Here is a 17,280-nt window from a genome sequence, read left to right as displayed (position 1 = left end):
TTAAGGGACTCGAGTCTTCTTAATATAGATTTTGAAATCTATTATTATATCTTGAACTCTCAGGATCACAAAATATTCTTTCATTTTCCTAAAATATTATTTCGGATACTCGAATCCTTTACATAATCACGGCCCAAGAAGGTTTCACTCTGTCATTTGAACGATGATCATCAATAGTCTTTCCTGTGATCCTTAGAACGAAGTCCATCAAAATAATCCACTTGAATGGAGATTAGGCACTGTCATGCTTAACTCCTGATTCTATAACGAAACACTTACTAATCTGGGCTCCTAAATTTACAACAGAAATAAAGCCTATAAAACACAGGAGTATATGGTTCTGGTGGTCCAGACCCATCTTAATCATTAATCAAATTCTAAAAATTGGGTCGGCCCATCCTCTTCTTTTCCTCAAATCCCCTCTGATTTTCACTAAAAAAATGTGTCAACAATGGTTACACAACAATGGTCAACAAGGTTTAAAAAGTATCATCATACTAAGTAATTTTCTACCTACTTAAATTAAGTGATGCCTCTATATAATGAATATATTTACTCTAGTCACCTTTATTATACAGGTATTTCAATACATTATGTTCTTTCAAATTACTCATGATGAAAACAATTCTAAAGCAAATCTCAAAGGATACCTTCCACGTAAACTGATTATAATAAATGACAATGAAGGGCCATGGCTTCGATACACTTTTTGCCGTCAAAATTATTATCTCCTTATTTAACCCCTGTCCTTAATTAAGTATATTGACATTGCTTAAATAAAAATAGGAAGGGCCAAATTTTCTTATTACTTGGTGACGTGGAACCAAAATGCCACAAAGATTCATTATATCATCATATTGATGTGGGAAGCATGGAATGCTTCAAAGCATGGAAGCATGGAACTTATTACAGATTGTAAAGTTGCTGTGTATAGACGACAATGTTTTTTTCTTTTTGTAGAAAAGACGATTCTCAAAATTTCGGCAATTTTCCTTTATTTTTTTCACGGATATTTCAGGACAGATAAATTAATTCTCTTGGCTCCAGTTATCTTGCCAATATAAAATACAAATAAAAGTACTTACGGTGCTCTGCTCAAATTTGACAAGGACGTCTGAATTGAAATTATACTTCGCGCTGAGGAAGCCCATGATTTGCACCTCTTATGTCTATTCGGTTTCGACTTGAGATGTTCATCAACTGATGACTGCAAATATGAAAGAGTTTATTTGAAATAGTTTAGATTATTAAAGAGTTTATTATTAAAGAGTTTATTATTGAAATATGAAAGAGTTTATTTTTTTTATATGAAAGAGTTTATTTCAATGTAAAAGAATTGTTTTAATCAAAAAGGAACTTGCAAAAAGAAGACTTTGAAACCTTTAAAAAGAGGCAAATCATGGCGGCGTTCCAGCCAATAAGGCACTTCAATACCTCTGTGTGGCACAATTTGTGTGGATGTCTGAATTGCCTCTGTGTGGCACACTCAATACCAACTGTGAGGCACAATGTTCGTCCCTGTTTCCATATAACACCGTCGGTCCCAAAAATCCTCTGCTAATATATTTTTGTCCACTCTTACTTTCGAACTGAGAGGGGTGCCATATTTTTTAAGTACCTAAAGATATTAAACATAAATGCTGGACTGGCCGAAACTCTATGGACTAAATGGACTAAAATCTCAGCTATTCTCAACTGATGAGCCAATTTAATTTTGAAAGCCATACACTAGGGGATTTCTACAGACTTTAACATCCTTCTCAGGACAACAAGTCATTATCGGTCACTTTTACTAGGAGATTTAACTAGGAAGTGTTAGGTTTTTAGGTTTTTTAAAGTTTGACTTTAGGTTCTTAGGTTTTTTAAGTACCTAAAGATATTAAACATAAATGCTGGACTGGCCGAAACTCTATGGACTAAATAGACTAAAATCTCAGCTCTTCTCAACTGATGAGCCAATTTAATTTTGAAAGCCATACACTAGGGGATTTCTATAGACTTTAACATCCTTCTCAGGACAACAAGTCATTATCGGTCAATTTTACTAGGAGATTTTAAATCAAACAGTTCGTGGTATCGAATTGTAAGTCAGAGTTGACTCTGACCAAAAATATCCGAAGCTCTAAAAAACGAAAATTTTATAACAGTTAATCCGTCAACAAAATTGGTGTTTTTCCCTTATTCCAAATACATAAAATCTATTAGGCTTAGGGTTACCCATCAAAAGTTACGAGCTTAAGAAAATTTACCCTGTATTTGAAAATGCGGGGAAACGTCCCAAAAAAGGAAATAATCTTGAAGTAATCACACAGAGGAAAAGGAAAGTTCTGAAGTAATCACACAGAACCAATGGTCATAGAAGATTGGGAGAGGGTCCATTTGATGAGAACTTAAAAGTTCTCGTATCCTTTTCAGTTGAATAAAGATTGTCAACGGGAAAGTGGTATTGTCTGCTATTTTACGGCACCAAAATACGATTTTGCCCCAAAAGGTAAAAATACAGCTGACTGAAAATTCTGAGAGTATCAAAAAACTATAAATTGAGCTTCCCAGCAGCAGAGAAAGTAATGCCGCAGGCTGGCACATTTGTTCCTGAAAATTCAAGTACTCCATGCAAGATAAAGGGCTACAATAGATGTAGGAACGCTAAATTTTGACTTACTGTCCCAATTCCTTAAGAACAACTGCTGAGATACAAGGACCTTTGAATTGCATATCAAGCTTTTTAAAGCACTAAAAACTTCTGCGTAAAGAGCGAATATGTGAGGAGGTGGCACCTCCTCATATACGTACTAGTTTCTTAAAAGATTTAGCTCTAGTTGTTAAAAGGAAAGAAATTTCTGATGTTTTGAGTGAATATTTTTCAAAAATTCTTAAATGAATAAGTGAAATCTCATTTAATGATAGCAGTAAAAGTACTGAACCTTTTAAAGATTAAATAGGTTTAGGGGTAAATATGAACATTGCTGAAACTTATCTAGAAGAGATGAAGCAAATACTAGGATAGATGAAGTCAAATTTGTCTGGGAGGCTTTCAAAATATAAATTTTGAAAGCCATACACTAGGGGATTTCTATAGACTTTAACATCCTTCTCAGGACAACAAGTCATTATCGGTCAATTTTACTAGGAGATTTTAAATCAAACAGTTCGTGGTATCGAATTGTAAGTCAGAGTTGACTCTGACCAAAAATATCCGAAGCTCTAAAAAACGAAAATTTTATAACAGTTAATCCGTCAACAAAATTGATGTTTTTCCCTCATTCCAAATACATAAAATCTATTAGACTTAGGGTTACCCATCAAAAGTTACGAGCTTAAGAAAATTTACCCTGTATTTGAAAATGCGGGGAAACGTCCCAAAAAAGGAAATAATCTTGAAGCAATCACACAGAGGAAAAGGAAAGTTCTGAAGTAATCACACAGAACCAATGGTCATAGAAGATTGGGAGAGGGTCCATTTGATGAGAACTTAAAAGTTCTCGTATCCTTTTCAGTTGAATAAAGATTGTCAACGGGAAAGTGGTATTGTCTGCTATTTTACGGCCCTAAAATACGATTTTGCCCCAAAAGGTAAAAACACAGCTGACTGAAAATTCTGAGAGTATCAAAAAACTATAAATTGAGCTTCCCAGCAGCAGAGAAAGTAATGCCGCAGGCTGGCACATTTGTTCCTGAAAATTCAAGTACTCCATGCAAGATAAAGGGCTACAATAGATGTAGGAACGCTAAATTTTGACTTACTGTCCCAATTCCTTAAGAACAACTGCTGAGATACAAGGACCTTTGAATTGCATATCAAGCTTTTTAAAGCACTAAAAACTTCTGCGTAAAGAGCGAATATGTGAGGAGGTGGCACCTCCTCATATACGTACTAGTTTCTTAAAAGATTTAGCTCTAGTTGTTAAAAGGAAAGAAATTTCTGATGTTTTGAGTGAATATTTTTCAAAAATTCTTAAATGAGTAAGTGAAATCTCATTTAATGATAGCAGTAAAAGTACTGAACCTTTTAAAGATTAAATAGGTTTAGGGGTAAATATGAACATTGCTGAAACTTATCTAGAAGAGATGAAGCAAATACTAGGATAGATGAAGTCAAATTTGTCTGGGAGTGATGGTCTCAATCTGCAAACATTTAAATAAGTAATGGTATATTTATTGCACTTCCTTGTATATTTGATTAGCTTATCGCTGAAAAAGGGTGAGTTTCCTTCACGAATAAAAGAGGCCACTGTTGTCCCTTTGCATAAAGGAGGTCTAAAGACAGATCCTTTAAGCTGGAGAACCATCTCATGTTTTTACGAAAATACATCTGATAGAAATTTTGAGATGGTCATTTGTCGTAGATGAAATTCCAAAACAGCTCATTGATTATAAACTGAAAAAGCCAGGGCCCTTTTTAATAGTCAAAAGTGAGTGGATAGCAACTAACCCCCTCCCATACCTACCATGTCCCCAAATACATCCAATAAAAATTTTGAGACAGCCATTTTGTTCAACTTAATTGAAATTATGCCTTTGAGGATGACACCCCCCCCACAGCCCTCAGGGCGAGAGTTGTAAGGTACGGACTCGGCCCATTTAAGCTATATATAAACAGGGTGATGGCATAACCTTTGCAGGGACACATTAATTTGGTAATCATAAGTTCTGGTGCTCTTTTTAAGATTCAGAGTGATCCAAGGGTGGATATCTCCCCCACAACTTGCATTCTCCCGAAATGCATTTCATTTTAATTTTAAGATGGACATTTGCTGTCGTAGAAAATTAAAAAACAGCTCATTAAGTTGGAAATTGAACGGACCAGTGCCCTTTTTAATAGTCAGAAATTTTGAAAGGGCGACTACCCCCCTCCCACGCCCACCATTTACCCACAAACATCCAATAGAAATTTTGAGATAGACCTTTTGTTCAACGTAATTGAAAGGTCTGGATATTGTGTCTTTGAGGATGGCAACCCCCTAAAGCCCTCAGGGCAAGAATTGTAAGTTATGTCCTGAGGCATATAAGGTCAAAATAGAAAGGCTGATCGTAGAAACTTCTGACGGGGCACATTGGCTTCGTAATCAAAAGTTCTTGTGCCCTATTCAACACTCAGAGGGGTCGGAGGGTGGATATCCCCCTTCCATACCTCGTATTTTCCCTAAATACATCTGATAGAAATTTTGAAATGGCTATTTGTTGTCGTAGAAACTTCCAAAAAGGCTCATCAGGTTGTAAATTGAAAGGGTTAGTGCCCTTATTATTAGTCAAGAATGACTGGAGGGAAACAAGCCCACTCCCCCTAAGCCCATCAATTCCCAAAACACATCTAATAAAAATTTTGAGATAGCCATTTTGTTCAGTGCAGTTAAAAGATCTGGAAATTATGTCTTTGACAATCCCCATACCTTCTCAAGACCAGAACATAATTTGCGCTTTACTAACACCAAAAAACAAGAAGAATAATTTGTTTCCCACTGTCTTGAGAAATTCCCTATTGTTCTTCTTTTTCTTTGGTTGTTTGGGATGGTAAGGCAGTGTAGTCTTCGTCGCTGCTTGGGTTTTACTACACACACAAAAAAAAAGGCTGTGGACTGTCAGTTTGGTATACATATACTGATATATATTCTTTGGAGTTTTTATAATTTTTAATCCATTAAATTTGAAAAAGTGATTTTTTACTTTTTTTATTTACATTTTAAGCGTATTTTGTTTATTTAAATCATACAATAAATAACCAAGTCAAACTCAAAACGAGCAAAAATTAACAAGAGCAGGACTGATAACCCCATGCCTTCTCAAGACCAGAAAATAATTTGCACTTTACTGACAACAAAATACGATTAAAATGCTTTCATTTTGTTTTTAGTTGTTTAATTTTTTAACTAGATATATGAAGGGGGAAGTCCTCCCCCTTGCACTCCAACTACAGCGCAAGTTTCTGATGCCCTTTTTAAAAGTAACAAGAGATTGTAGGGCAAGCAGCCCTTCTCTCAAGCCCTTTCATTTTCCAAACGCATCCAGTCAAAATTTTGAGACAGCCATTTTGTCCAGCATAGTACAACGGTCCAGCAACTATGTCTTTAGGAATATTAGGCATATTAAACCCCCGTGATTATACATTTGGTCAATTATGTTCTAAAACTAAATGTTGCTTTAAAATAAATCAAAAGGCATTGTGTTGAATGGTTGCCAATAAGACACCTTTGCAATATATCGAGAGCGACGGGGGTATTAAGTTGAAACTTTTGGGGATACTACTATCACTACTTAGGCTCTTACAATTTCAATGAATAAAAAGAGTGGAAGCGTATCCAGGTTGTCAAAGAGGGTAGATAGAATCCTTTGGGAATAATAATAACTTTTATTTTTCCTGTCAATTTCATAAGTTATAAAATTAAATGAAAAAATACTGTTTGCGTCAAGACTAAATATGTTTGAAATAGACTCTTTCTCTTAATTAAATACAAAAAACAAGTTTTTTAACGGAAAATAAGAAGCGGCATTAAAACTTAAAACAAACAGAAATTACTTCGTATATGAAAGGGGCTGCTTCCTCATCAACGCCCCGCTCTTTACGCTAAAGTTTGACTCTTTCTCTTAACTCTACTGTTTAAAAGAGTAAAAAACTTTAGCGTAAAGAGCGAGGCGTTGATGAGGAAGCAGCCCCTTTCATATACGAATTAATTTCTGTTCGTTTCAAGTTTTAATGCCGCTCCTTACTTTCCGTTAAAAAAAACTTGTTTTTTTTTTATTTAATTTCTGAACGTTTTTGAATCAATGTATGTTTTGATTTTGGTTCTCCGCAGATGAATAATTAAAACGAAATTTGAATATTTATCTTTTTTGCTAAATGGCTTTCTCATAGTTTTGATCGAATGATTTTGAGAAAAAAAAGAGCGGGGGAGGAGGCCAAATTGCCCTCCGATTTTTTGGTTACTTAAAAAGGCAACTAGAACTTTTAATACTTTAGCATAAAGAGCGAGGTATTAAGAGGAGATAAACCCCTCATATGCATAATAATTTCTGTTCGTTTTAAGTTTTAATGCTGCTCCTCACTATCAGTAGAAAAAAACTTTTCATATTTATTTTTTCCTTGTTTCTTTAAATAATGCTAGAAAATCCTACATCCCCTTCACTGAAAGTCTCTTCCAGATGAGAAGTTCCTCCATGGAAAGATCCTCTCACGTAACATCCCCCCTCAACTCTTCCCCCCAAACCAAAAAAACTGAAAACGTCTGTACACTTCCCAGTAACCATTGGTATATGTGAACACAGGTCAAAGTTTGTAAACTTGTAGCCCCTCCCACGGGGACTGCGGGGGAGTAAGTCGTCCCTAAGGACATAGTTATTAGGTTTTTTGACTATGGTGAATAAAATGGCTACCTCAGACTTTTGATCTGGTGACTTTGGGGAAAAATGAGCGTGGGAAGGCCTAGGTACCCTCCAGTTTTTTTGGTCACTTAAAAAGGGCACTAGACCTCTTCATTTCCGTTATAATGAGCCCTCTCGCAAGATTCTAGGACCACTGGGTCGATACAATCACCTCTGGAAAAAAAAACAACAAACAAACAAACACGCATCCGTGATTTGTCTTCTGGCAAAAAATGCAAAATTCCGCATTTTTGTATATAGGAGCTAGAAACTTCTACGATAAGGGTTCTCTGACTCGCTGAATCTAATGTTGCGATTTTCATTAAGATTGTATGACTTTTAGGGGGTGTTTCCCCGTACTTTCTAAAATTTGGCAAATTTTCTTAGGCTCGTAACTTTTGATGAGTAGTACTAATCTTGATGAAACTTATATATTTAAAATCAGCATTAGAATGCGATCCTTTCGATGTAACTATTGGTATCAAAATTCCATTTTTTAGAGTTTCGGTTACTATTGAGCCGGGTCGCTCCTTAATTACAGTTCGTTACCACGAACTGTTTAATGTTCAAGACACAAATTGTTTAATAAAGAGCCAATGATGCAGTAGGTTTTAGACTTTTACAGTTAGGGGAAGAGGTAGTATCCAAACTCTTGTTTTTAGTGATTTTTATTCGTTTTAAGATTGATTTGAATATTCAATTTAAGTTTTACTCGTTTTAAGATTTATTTATGCATTAATATTAGTACCTGTTGTTTAGTATGACTCTTTGTTTAATCTATGCCCGTTTTGGGTTTCATTTATGCTTCAATAGCAAAAGGTTTTTGTTGGTTTTAAACTTGATCTGCATGTTCAATTTAAGCTTTACTCGTTTTAAGATTTATTTATTCATTTATATTGGTGCCAGTTGTATGCTATTTTGCAATAATTGCTTATTTAATTTTTGTCGTTCTGGGTTTCATTTACTCTTTAATAGTAATTTCTAGTCGTTTTCAGTTTGAGGTATTGTAGGTTTTTATTTCCTTTTATCTTGAGTTTAATATGTCTTTTACTTTTCATTGAAAATTTTTTTTTTCCGAAAGTTTTTTCCTATTAATGTTATAAAAGAATCAATTTGCAAACAAGTGAAAACAAGTGTTACTTATTTTCACATACTCAAAAGTTTACAATAAAGTTACCTTTAAAATCGATATACGACTAAACAAAAGACGTAGCAACCATTAGCCTTAAAAAGAAAATTATTTTCACGACTTAAGTGGTTTTGTCATAACTAAAACTGACATATCCCATTTGATATTTCTCTGTTCATTTTACCGAGGTATCAAATTAGAATGACTAAATACATTTGTACACGGTGATTTGCTTTATTGTTTTCCCAAATTAAAAAAAAAAAAACATTCAGATCTGCTATAGTAGTCTTGTGATGCGGTGTATAAATTTTTCAACCTCATAATAAGGTGAATTTAAGCTCTTTTTCTTCAAAAGACGTCTACATTCTGATTTCATTAAATAAAAAACAGATAAAATAGGCTCATAGCTTCGCCTTCTGCTCTAGAAAACAGAAATAAAGAAGTGCACACTTACATGTCGACTTAGTTCTGAGAATTGAGAATTCCTACTAAATGGCGGAACATTGCTGCATCCTGATTCTTCAGATGTTTGCCGAGAAGTTCGTGCACTTATCCTAGTGTCAGATTCCAATTCATACTGACAATAAGACGGACTTGTTTTTTTACGGTTGTCTTGCAGTACTTTACCTTCTAAAGTGGAACACGGTTGAGACTCCTCAAGTGAGTATAGACTTTCTCGTAAGGAATAATGCGGATGGGGTGCTCTTCGCTTTATTGGACTTGGTTTGGACTTCGCTGGACTTTGCTGTCTGCCTTCCTCGGCTTTTTTTGGTTGTGTACTTGTTTCAGATCGTCGGTTAAATGATTTTACTGGCTCGGCGTTTAGAATTCGAAGTCTTTCCTGTATGCTTAAGCCGCTGCAGTCAAATTCTTCGACACATTTGTTTAAGCACTCTGCTGAATACGACTTTGATTGGCTTAAACATTCAAACGATTCCTTTTTCTCTGTTTGAAGAACAGCTTTTTTCTCATCTATTTGCTTTTTCGGCATTTTTTTGACAGCCTCTGCTTCAACACGCTTCACTTCTTCAAAAAATCTAGCCTTTTGACAAACCATTCCTTCTTTCAAATTTTTATTTTCTTCAAAATTGGTCAAGACTTCTTTATGACTTTCAACCTTGGTAATCCTATTTGCTTTTTTATGCATTTCTTCTTTCAAATCTCTTTCTATTATTACTTCCTCTGTTTTGACTAAAAGGTTGGGAGGCTTTTTTATTTGGTGTGTGGAACAATTTATGTGTTTATCTACAGCTCTTCCTTCCGTCATAGAAAGCGACAATGGTTCTTGATAAAAATTCTCACTATTATTGACGACTTCCTTGTTAAAACTAGTGTCCATAGAATTGTTTAGATCATTATTCAAATCAGAAGGTTCACTATAGTTTTTTATTTCAACATCTGGACGTTTATTTATTTCGTCTGTGGAATAAAATAAGTTTGCATACTCTGCTTTTTCTTTTGCTTTAAAAAGTGGCGATGAATCTTGATGGAAATTTTCTCTATTATTTGTGGTTTCTTTATGAAAATCTGAAGAATTTTTTAAGTCAGTTAAATTAACTTCTTCATCACACACTTCAGGGACAGACAGGTCACCGTGCACAAAAGTGGAGGCTAATCCATCACCTTGGTCATCATTCTCGATTTCTTTTTTAGTTCCCTTTATAGGTAAATAAATATCTTCAAGGTCGCAAAATGGATAATTATCATCATTTTTCTGTTTACGATGTCTGCTATTCGTTAATTCTAGTAGTTCCTCTTCACAAAAATCTATAAATTCATTATTCTCTGATATGTCACTTAAATTAGTTGTGTCAAAGTATTCTTGATTAAGCAGATTAACATTCAAATCAGAGTCAATAGTTTCGGGACCACAAGACACTGAGCCGTGACTCTCCAAGGTGTCACTAAACTTGTCTACGTCAGGGGGATTTTGCGAAACCATTGGGTTATAAGATACCACTCCACTATCTGTAGGAGCAGTTGAAGAATTATCAAATGGAGACCTTGATGTTTCTGCTTTGGTGCTGCTGGTTTTTGATTTGCAATTGCCTGATGACCTTGAAAAACTTTCTCGAAGTTTATACCATTGCCTCTGAAACAAAATATAAATCAATAGTTGTCGAGTATTCTAAGGTCCATGAAATGAGCGTTAAAAGTGCATCGCACGCCTATTTTCGCATCAAGTACCTTATTGCTGCGATGGATTATTAGTAACAATCAATATTTTCAAAATATTATTTTCAGTAAGAATTTGGAATGGATAGGGAGGGGAATTTTTATTCATGTGGATTGAAAATCTGTGCAATTTTTAGCTTTTACAGCACTAAAACCATTCTGTACACGCCTTAGAGAGTAGTGAGGTTCAATTTCAGTTCCGGTCAGGACCTATTTTAACAACCGGCTAAAAACCCGGAAGCTGGTTTCATCTATCACGTTCACATTGTTGTCTGTCAGAACTCCCGCACGCGCAGGGGCGTAGTGGGCTAACATTTCTGTACCAGTAGGCATCTGAATGTAATGTTTTTATAGTACAAGGAGAAACATTTAATAGCCACAAGGTATTAAACGCATTCAACATGCATTTAGTATGCTATAAGAAGGTTAAAGGTTTAATTCTAATTGAATAAATAAAAGTGATAAAGAAATTTATTTTTTAAATTTCATAGCGTAAATTCTACACTAATACACTTCCGAAAATTGATAAATTTTATTGAGAAAATCATATACTAAACACTTCTTAAATCTTAACACTAACAAAATGGCGCCTCCAAACACAAAAAAAAAACTATTTCAGTTAATATAAAGATTTTCCCTTCCAAAATCCCTCTCTTTTCCATCCTCCACATCTTTTTTTTTCCGCTCCTATTTTTTTTATTAAAATAGTGATGACTCCTAGAAATAGGTACAAAAGAACGGGGCACATACTTCTTACAATCTATTAACTTCTCATTTTTTTTTATATTTTTTAAATCGATTTTTTGTATTAAAATGCTAAAACTAGCAGTATACTCGAGCTGTACCCTTTCCTTGACTAAGAGGATAATTATTTTTCTTTAAGGTGGATTGTTATTCGAATTTGTTTCGAAGTTCTCTGCGTAGAGAAAAACCTAGAAACTGTGTTTGTTTTTTGGTAAAAAAGTGTTTATATCATTTTTCATTTGGAGTTCCCCTGAAAATCCCCTCAAACCTCCATTTTTAATTTAATTTTACATTCTAATCTTTCTTTTGTATTTATTAAATTATACCAAGAGTAGGGGAATATAACCATCTACTTCTTATAATTCCATGAAATTATGGACTATATAAAATAGCATTTACTTGAAAAAGTCCTGGGGGGGCTGACTGCTACCCTCCAATTACTAAATATCAGATTTCTTCAAATAAAGCCTTTATGTTTCTTTTTTTTATTTAACGTTTTCGATTCTTGTTTTCCATATTTCGATACCAAAACCCCTTTCATTTAAAAAAAAAATCACATTTCTCGAAATTTTCAGCATTTCAATATCACATTTCTTCGGCTAAGGTTTTTCTACTTCATGACTTTTTTCATTTAGTAACAATTTAAGATTCTTAGTTTTCGAATCTCAATAGCTAAATCCCTTTCATACCAAAAAATTTTGGTTTCTAAAAAGAAAGTTAGCATTTTAATGTGACATTTTAAAAAGAAAAACTTTTCTACTTCATATTTTTGTTTTTATTTTTATAAATTTTAACTTCTTTTCCCATTTTAATAGCAAATAGCATTCCATGCCAAAAATTTCAGATTTTACCCAAAAATTAAGTATGTATATCTCAAATTTCTTTCTAGACCTATTTCTAAAACCTATTCGAGTTATGATTTTTTTTCGAATTTCAATAGCAAAGCCCCTTTCATATCAAGATTCCACTTCTCTTTGAATTTAAGGATTTAATCATCACATTTATTCGAGTAAGCCATACTACTTCATCGATTTTTTTATTTTCTAAATTCTGCTTCTTTTTTAATTTGACTGGACAAAAAAAACTTTTATGTAAAAATTCCAACTAATTAAGAATTCTGGGCTTTAAATATAACACTCTTTCAAGCAAAACGTTTCTGCTTCATACTTTCTTCATTTTTAACAATTTAAAAAATTAAGCAATTCTTTGTGATTGTTTTTAGTCCTGTTAGACAAAAAAAATCGAATGGAAGTTCCATGCAAACCAAAAAAAGAAAAGAAAAAGATTTCTGACCCTTTTTCGGCGGGCCCGCCACTCTAACCTTGGAATAGTCTTTTCTTTATTTTGACATGAGAATCCCCTAACAGGTGTAAGTTTCATGTCGTTCGGGAACCTTTTTTGGCCCTTTTCACGAGAACAAATACTTTTCTTTTGTGTATTTCTTGTGCACAGAGATCGTCTTGTCTTGAGAATTTGAGGAATTCGAGTTTTATGCTGATCAGAAAAAATGTTTTCGACCATGTTTGTACCCCAATTTTGGAGCAACCATGCCCTTAAGTCATTCGTTTTACTTTAGGTTCCAATTGGGTCCAGGTACTTGGAGCTTATAGGAGCTAAAATATTTCTAGGACTGTCGTCAACTACTAATCCCCTCCTCGTACATCCAAAACTGTTTGGTCCCAAAGCTAAGGCAAAAACCTTTGAAGGTTCAAAACCAATAGGAAAAAAAATTGGTCCTTTTTTGGGCCCCTACTTTAAAAGGGCCCATGCCTCCAAACTAAAATAATTCTCGAGCATTAGGGTCTGCTGAGCCGAGGAAATGTGGTTTTAAGTTTGAATGTTTCCTTTTTCGTATTATGCTTTTGACCTTTCCTATTTCTACCTTTCTGATTAAATTGGCAAATACAAAAATTTTACATGACGCCATGCTTTGCCACGATGGGTCCCCAGGATAAAGAATGGCGTGGGAACGATCTGGTCGCTCTTAGATCGCTGCTGGCTCTATGAAAAGAAGGTACAATTTGCTTTCTTAGAGCCCCTCTTAAAATTCTACAGCCACTAGCTCGACTGGGCCATTCCTAGTAAAACATAAATAAATACCAAAACTTGTAGTAAGAAAATAAAAAAATGTGTTTCAACAATTAGAGGCGTGGTAATACCTCCAGAGGGAGGGGGCTCTAAGAATCCAGAATTTTTGTACAGCATTAAAAGTGCAGTCATCCTTTTTCTGAAAGTATACCCATTCATTTAGACTAATAACCTATGTAATGTACTTTAAAATTTAAAACTAGTACTACTACTACTTACAACTGACTACATCATCAAGTCATCTAAGATGATTTATGACTACTACTACTACTACTACTACTACTACTACTACTACTACTACTACTACTACTACTACTACTACTACTACTACTACTACTACTACTACTTCTTACAATTACTACTTCACTAAGCCACGTAAGGTGAACACGGCTGTGCGCAGTACTCCTCCATCCCAATCTATATATAGCTTTACACTTTACACCCCCTCCAAGAAGTTCCAACCTCCTTTATATTTTCTAATGCGACTTCTTCTCACTCCGTTCTGGAAGCATTTGCTTTTCCTTTCAAAGAGGATGGCAAAAAAGGACAATTTTTGGCAATTTTATCTTCAACTTATCTCTCATTATAGCCGTGGAAAATGGGATAGAACGGCATTTTTCACACAGCTCACTGCTTCAAATACTGTCAATCAGGGGGTATCCTAAGCAATCCCTAGGCATTTCTTCTGGAAAACATCTAACAAATCGTTCTCCGTCTTATATCCAAGTCGCAATTTTAATTAATTTATTGAAATTTTTATGGCTTGAGGAAAACAATGTGCCCAATCACTGCAGCTCAGGGACTAATGCATATTCTCAAGTGTACGCAAAGCACTTTAGCAGGCCTAAAACCAGCTTGCAAAAACGCCCCCTACTCCTCTCTTCCGCGGTTAGTACCCCCTTCCCTGTGAATAATAACCGCGAAAAATACTCTCCCGTGGAAAATACATCTCCACTGAAAGAAATTATTCCAAAAAATTTTCTCCCCACTAAAATTTCCCCTTAGAACTCCCCCGCGAAAAGTGTTTGTATGTTTCCCAATAACAAATAATATCCGTAAGCAATGGACAAATTAAAAATTTTAAAAGGGCAATTAAATTTCTACAATGGGATATTTTAATTGTTATGTAGTTAGGGAGGGAGGGAAATACCTGAAAGGGTACATTTTAATGCCAAAATTTCCCAGCTCTGATTAAGGCAGCAGATATATACAGAATCAGTTCTAAGGGAGAGACAAAGGGAGGGGGGTTAGAAATTGCAGGGCCGTAATCAAGATTTTTGTTAGGTGGATTGTTTTCGAGAGGGGTATAAAAGGAACTTTAAAAAGTATCAATATTGATATCTACTCCCTTAGAATTTCTGGCAATATGTCTGGTCTACGCTATTACTGCAATCGTAAAGAGTAATATTAAACCTCAAAATGAGTAAAATTTGTTCCGTATAAGAAGAGGACTGCCCTTTCCTTATCCACGCCTCCATCTCATGATCGCAGAAACTTCGAGGGTGCTCATTAGATCAGAGATTAAGAGCTCTAGTCCTGTTTTATAAGTCAAAAGTAATTGGAGACCAGCCAGCCGTGGGGGGGGGAGCATTCTACTAGGAGCTATTTACTGAGGGGTAATTTTATAGGGGAGGGGTATTTGCCATGGAGTGGGGTATTTCCAATAGGGAAGGTGTTTTCCGGGGGGATTTTCAGCGGGAGAGTATTTTCCAGGGATATTTTCTGGGGGGATATTTTCCAAGGGAAATATTTTCTGCAGGTGGGATTTCCAGAGAGGGGTATTTTAGGAGGATATTTTCCGTGAGGATAGTTTCCCGGGGGCATTTTCTGGAGGGTGTGGGGTAAACGTCGGGGGGGATAAAATTCGGTCACTATTCTATCAACAAGAGTCAACGTCTTGCACAAGCAATCTCGACCCTGTTACCTCCGACTCCTTGTATATTCATGCTTACAAACGTTAGAGGCAGCCCATAACGAAAAACTTACCAAGGAAGAGTTTATTAAGCTCTAAAAGCCGAAAAAAAGGACGGCTTATCAAACAGTTCGTGGTAACGAACTGTAGTAAGGAGCGACCCGGCTCAATAGTAAAGGAAACTCTAAAAAACGGAATTTTGATACTAAAACATGCATTAAAAGAATCGGACTTTCATGCTGATTTTAAATATGTAAGTTTCATCAAATTTAGTCTTTGTCATCGAAAGTTACGAGCCTGAGAAAATGTGTCTTATTTTGGAAAATAGGGGCAAACACCCCCTAAGAGTCATAGAATCTTAACGAAAATCACACCATCGCATTCACCGTATCAGAGAACCCTATTGCAAAAATTTCAAGCTCCTATCTATAAAAATGTGGAATTTTGTATTTTTTGCCAGAAGACAGATCACGGGTGCGTTCTTTTTTTTTCCAGGGGTCATCGTATCGACCAAGTGGTCCTAGAATGTCGCAATAGGGCTCATTCTAACGGAAATGAAAAGTTTTAGTGCCCTTTTTTACTGTTTAATAAAGTGGAATTGAGAGAAAGAGTGAAACTTTAGCTTAAAGAACAGGGCATTGAGAAGGGAACAGCCCCTTTCATACACGGAGTAATTTTTGTTCATTTTAGGTTTTAATGTCGCTCCTTACTTTCAGTTTAAAAACTAGTTTTTTTATTTAATCTCTGAACGTTTTTGAATCAATGCATGTTTGAATTTGCCTCTTCGCACATAAATTATTCAAGTTAAATTTGCCCATTAATTCTTTTTTTGGCTAAATGGCTTTCTCTTAGTTTTGATCAGACAATTTTGAGAAATAAGGGGTGGGTAAGGAGGCCTAGTTGCCCTCTAATTTTTAGGTTACTTAAAAAGGCAACTAGAACTAGATAATAATCGTGCTACTTACTTGTAAAAGATGGGTATAGCCTTTTCTATCAACGTCTACAGTTAAATTACTTCTGGAAAAAAAGAAGAAAAACGTAAGTTCTTTCTATAGAAAGGTAAGTTTTTAAGATAGAGGTAGAAAAGCATAACGTGGTAGGAAACATAAGTATCTAGAAATCTAATATTTTCCCTATTCAACAGTTTCATTTCTTGAGCAAAAAGAGACTAACATTTGTCACCACAGATTTTAGCTGTTTTCACCTCAATTCCAGCAGACTGTACCTCAATACCTTGCCCAACAATACCTTTAGAGATGTGATCTAAACTGGTTGCCATTCATCGGCAAAACCTGCGGTTTGATCTACACGTTGTCAATTTTTTTAATTAGACAAAAAGAACCAGGGTAAATAAGATCTGCCAAAAGTATATTTTATGGAAATGTCTAGGCACTGGCAAAGAAGCTTGGGTCCTCAAATTTTGAGCCTGTGAAAATAAAACTTCAAAGAAGAGGCTAATCAAGGCCTCTTGCTACTTCTGGAATTGGCATGTTTCTGGGGGGGAGGCATTTCCAATTCAGGAAATGCCTGAATTGGTATTTTCCCATTTAATTACCTTGTTTCTTTAAAAAAAATTGGAGGGAGGGAGGGGATTAAAGCTACTTGCACTGACGGTATTCGTTGGAAAGATCCTCATGTATATTTTTAGATGCAACTTTGTTAGATTTTTTCCAATAAAGCTCTTTTGGGCGGCAGCATGAGAATCGAGATTTCATCTTTTTCATTTTGAATCTAACTTTAACGCACGGTTAAATTTAGTTTGTAATTTGTCTAATAACATTTAGGAAATATATTCAGGGGGGTTGCACAAAACAGGAAAATACAAATAGAAACAGCTCCTGTTTGACGGGTCAGTCTTTTCTGTCAATTAAACAAG

At 35.1% G+C, this 17,280-nt stretch overlaps 1 protein-coding gene and 1 long non-coding RNA gene across 3 annotated transcripts in view; one reads left to right on the top strand and one right to left on the bottom strand.

The window, feature by feature from the left end:
* LOC136030352 (uncharacterized) overlaps positions 1 to 17,280 on the bottom strand; it is a 110,297-nt gene that overhangs the window by 43,499 nt on the left and 49,518 nt on the right. For both annotated transcript variants that reach the window (XM_065709271.1, XM_065709270.1), the window contains exons 8-10: positions 16,370 to 16,421; positions 8,940 to 10,577; positions 1,086 to 1,207 (exon numbers count right to left, since the gene is read on the bottom strand). In XM_065709271.1, coding sequence (XP_065565343.1) covers positions 1,086 to 1,207; positions 8,940 to 10,577; positions 16,370 to 16,421 — 1,812 coding nt within the window. The remainder of the gene's footprint in view (positions 1 to 1,085; positions 1,208 to 8,939; positions 10,578 to 16,369; positions 16,422 to 17,280) is intronic.
* The window catches only part of LOC136030353 (uncharacterized), a 55,575-nt gene that overhangs the window by 12,254 nt on the left and 26,041 nt on the right, over positions 1 to 17,280 (top strand). The window lies entirely within an intron of this gene.

This window comes from Artemia franciscana, chromosome 8 (genome assembly GCF_032884065.1).
Source record: "Artemia franciscana chromosome 8, ASM3288406v1, whole genome shotgun sequence".
In the NCBI taxonomy this organism is placed as follows: Eukaryota; Metazoa; Arthropoda; class Branchiopoda; order Anostraca; family Artemiidae; genus Artemia; species Artemia franciscana.
Note: the sequence above shows the minus strand (reverse complement) of the source record. Positions and strands in the feature narration are given on the sequence as shown.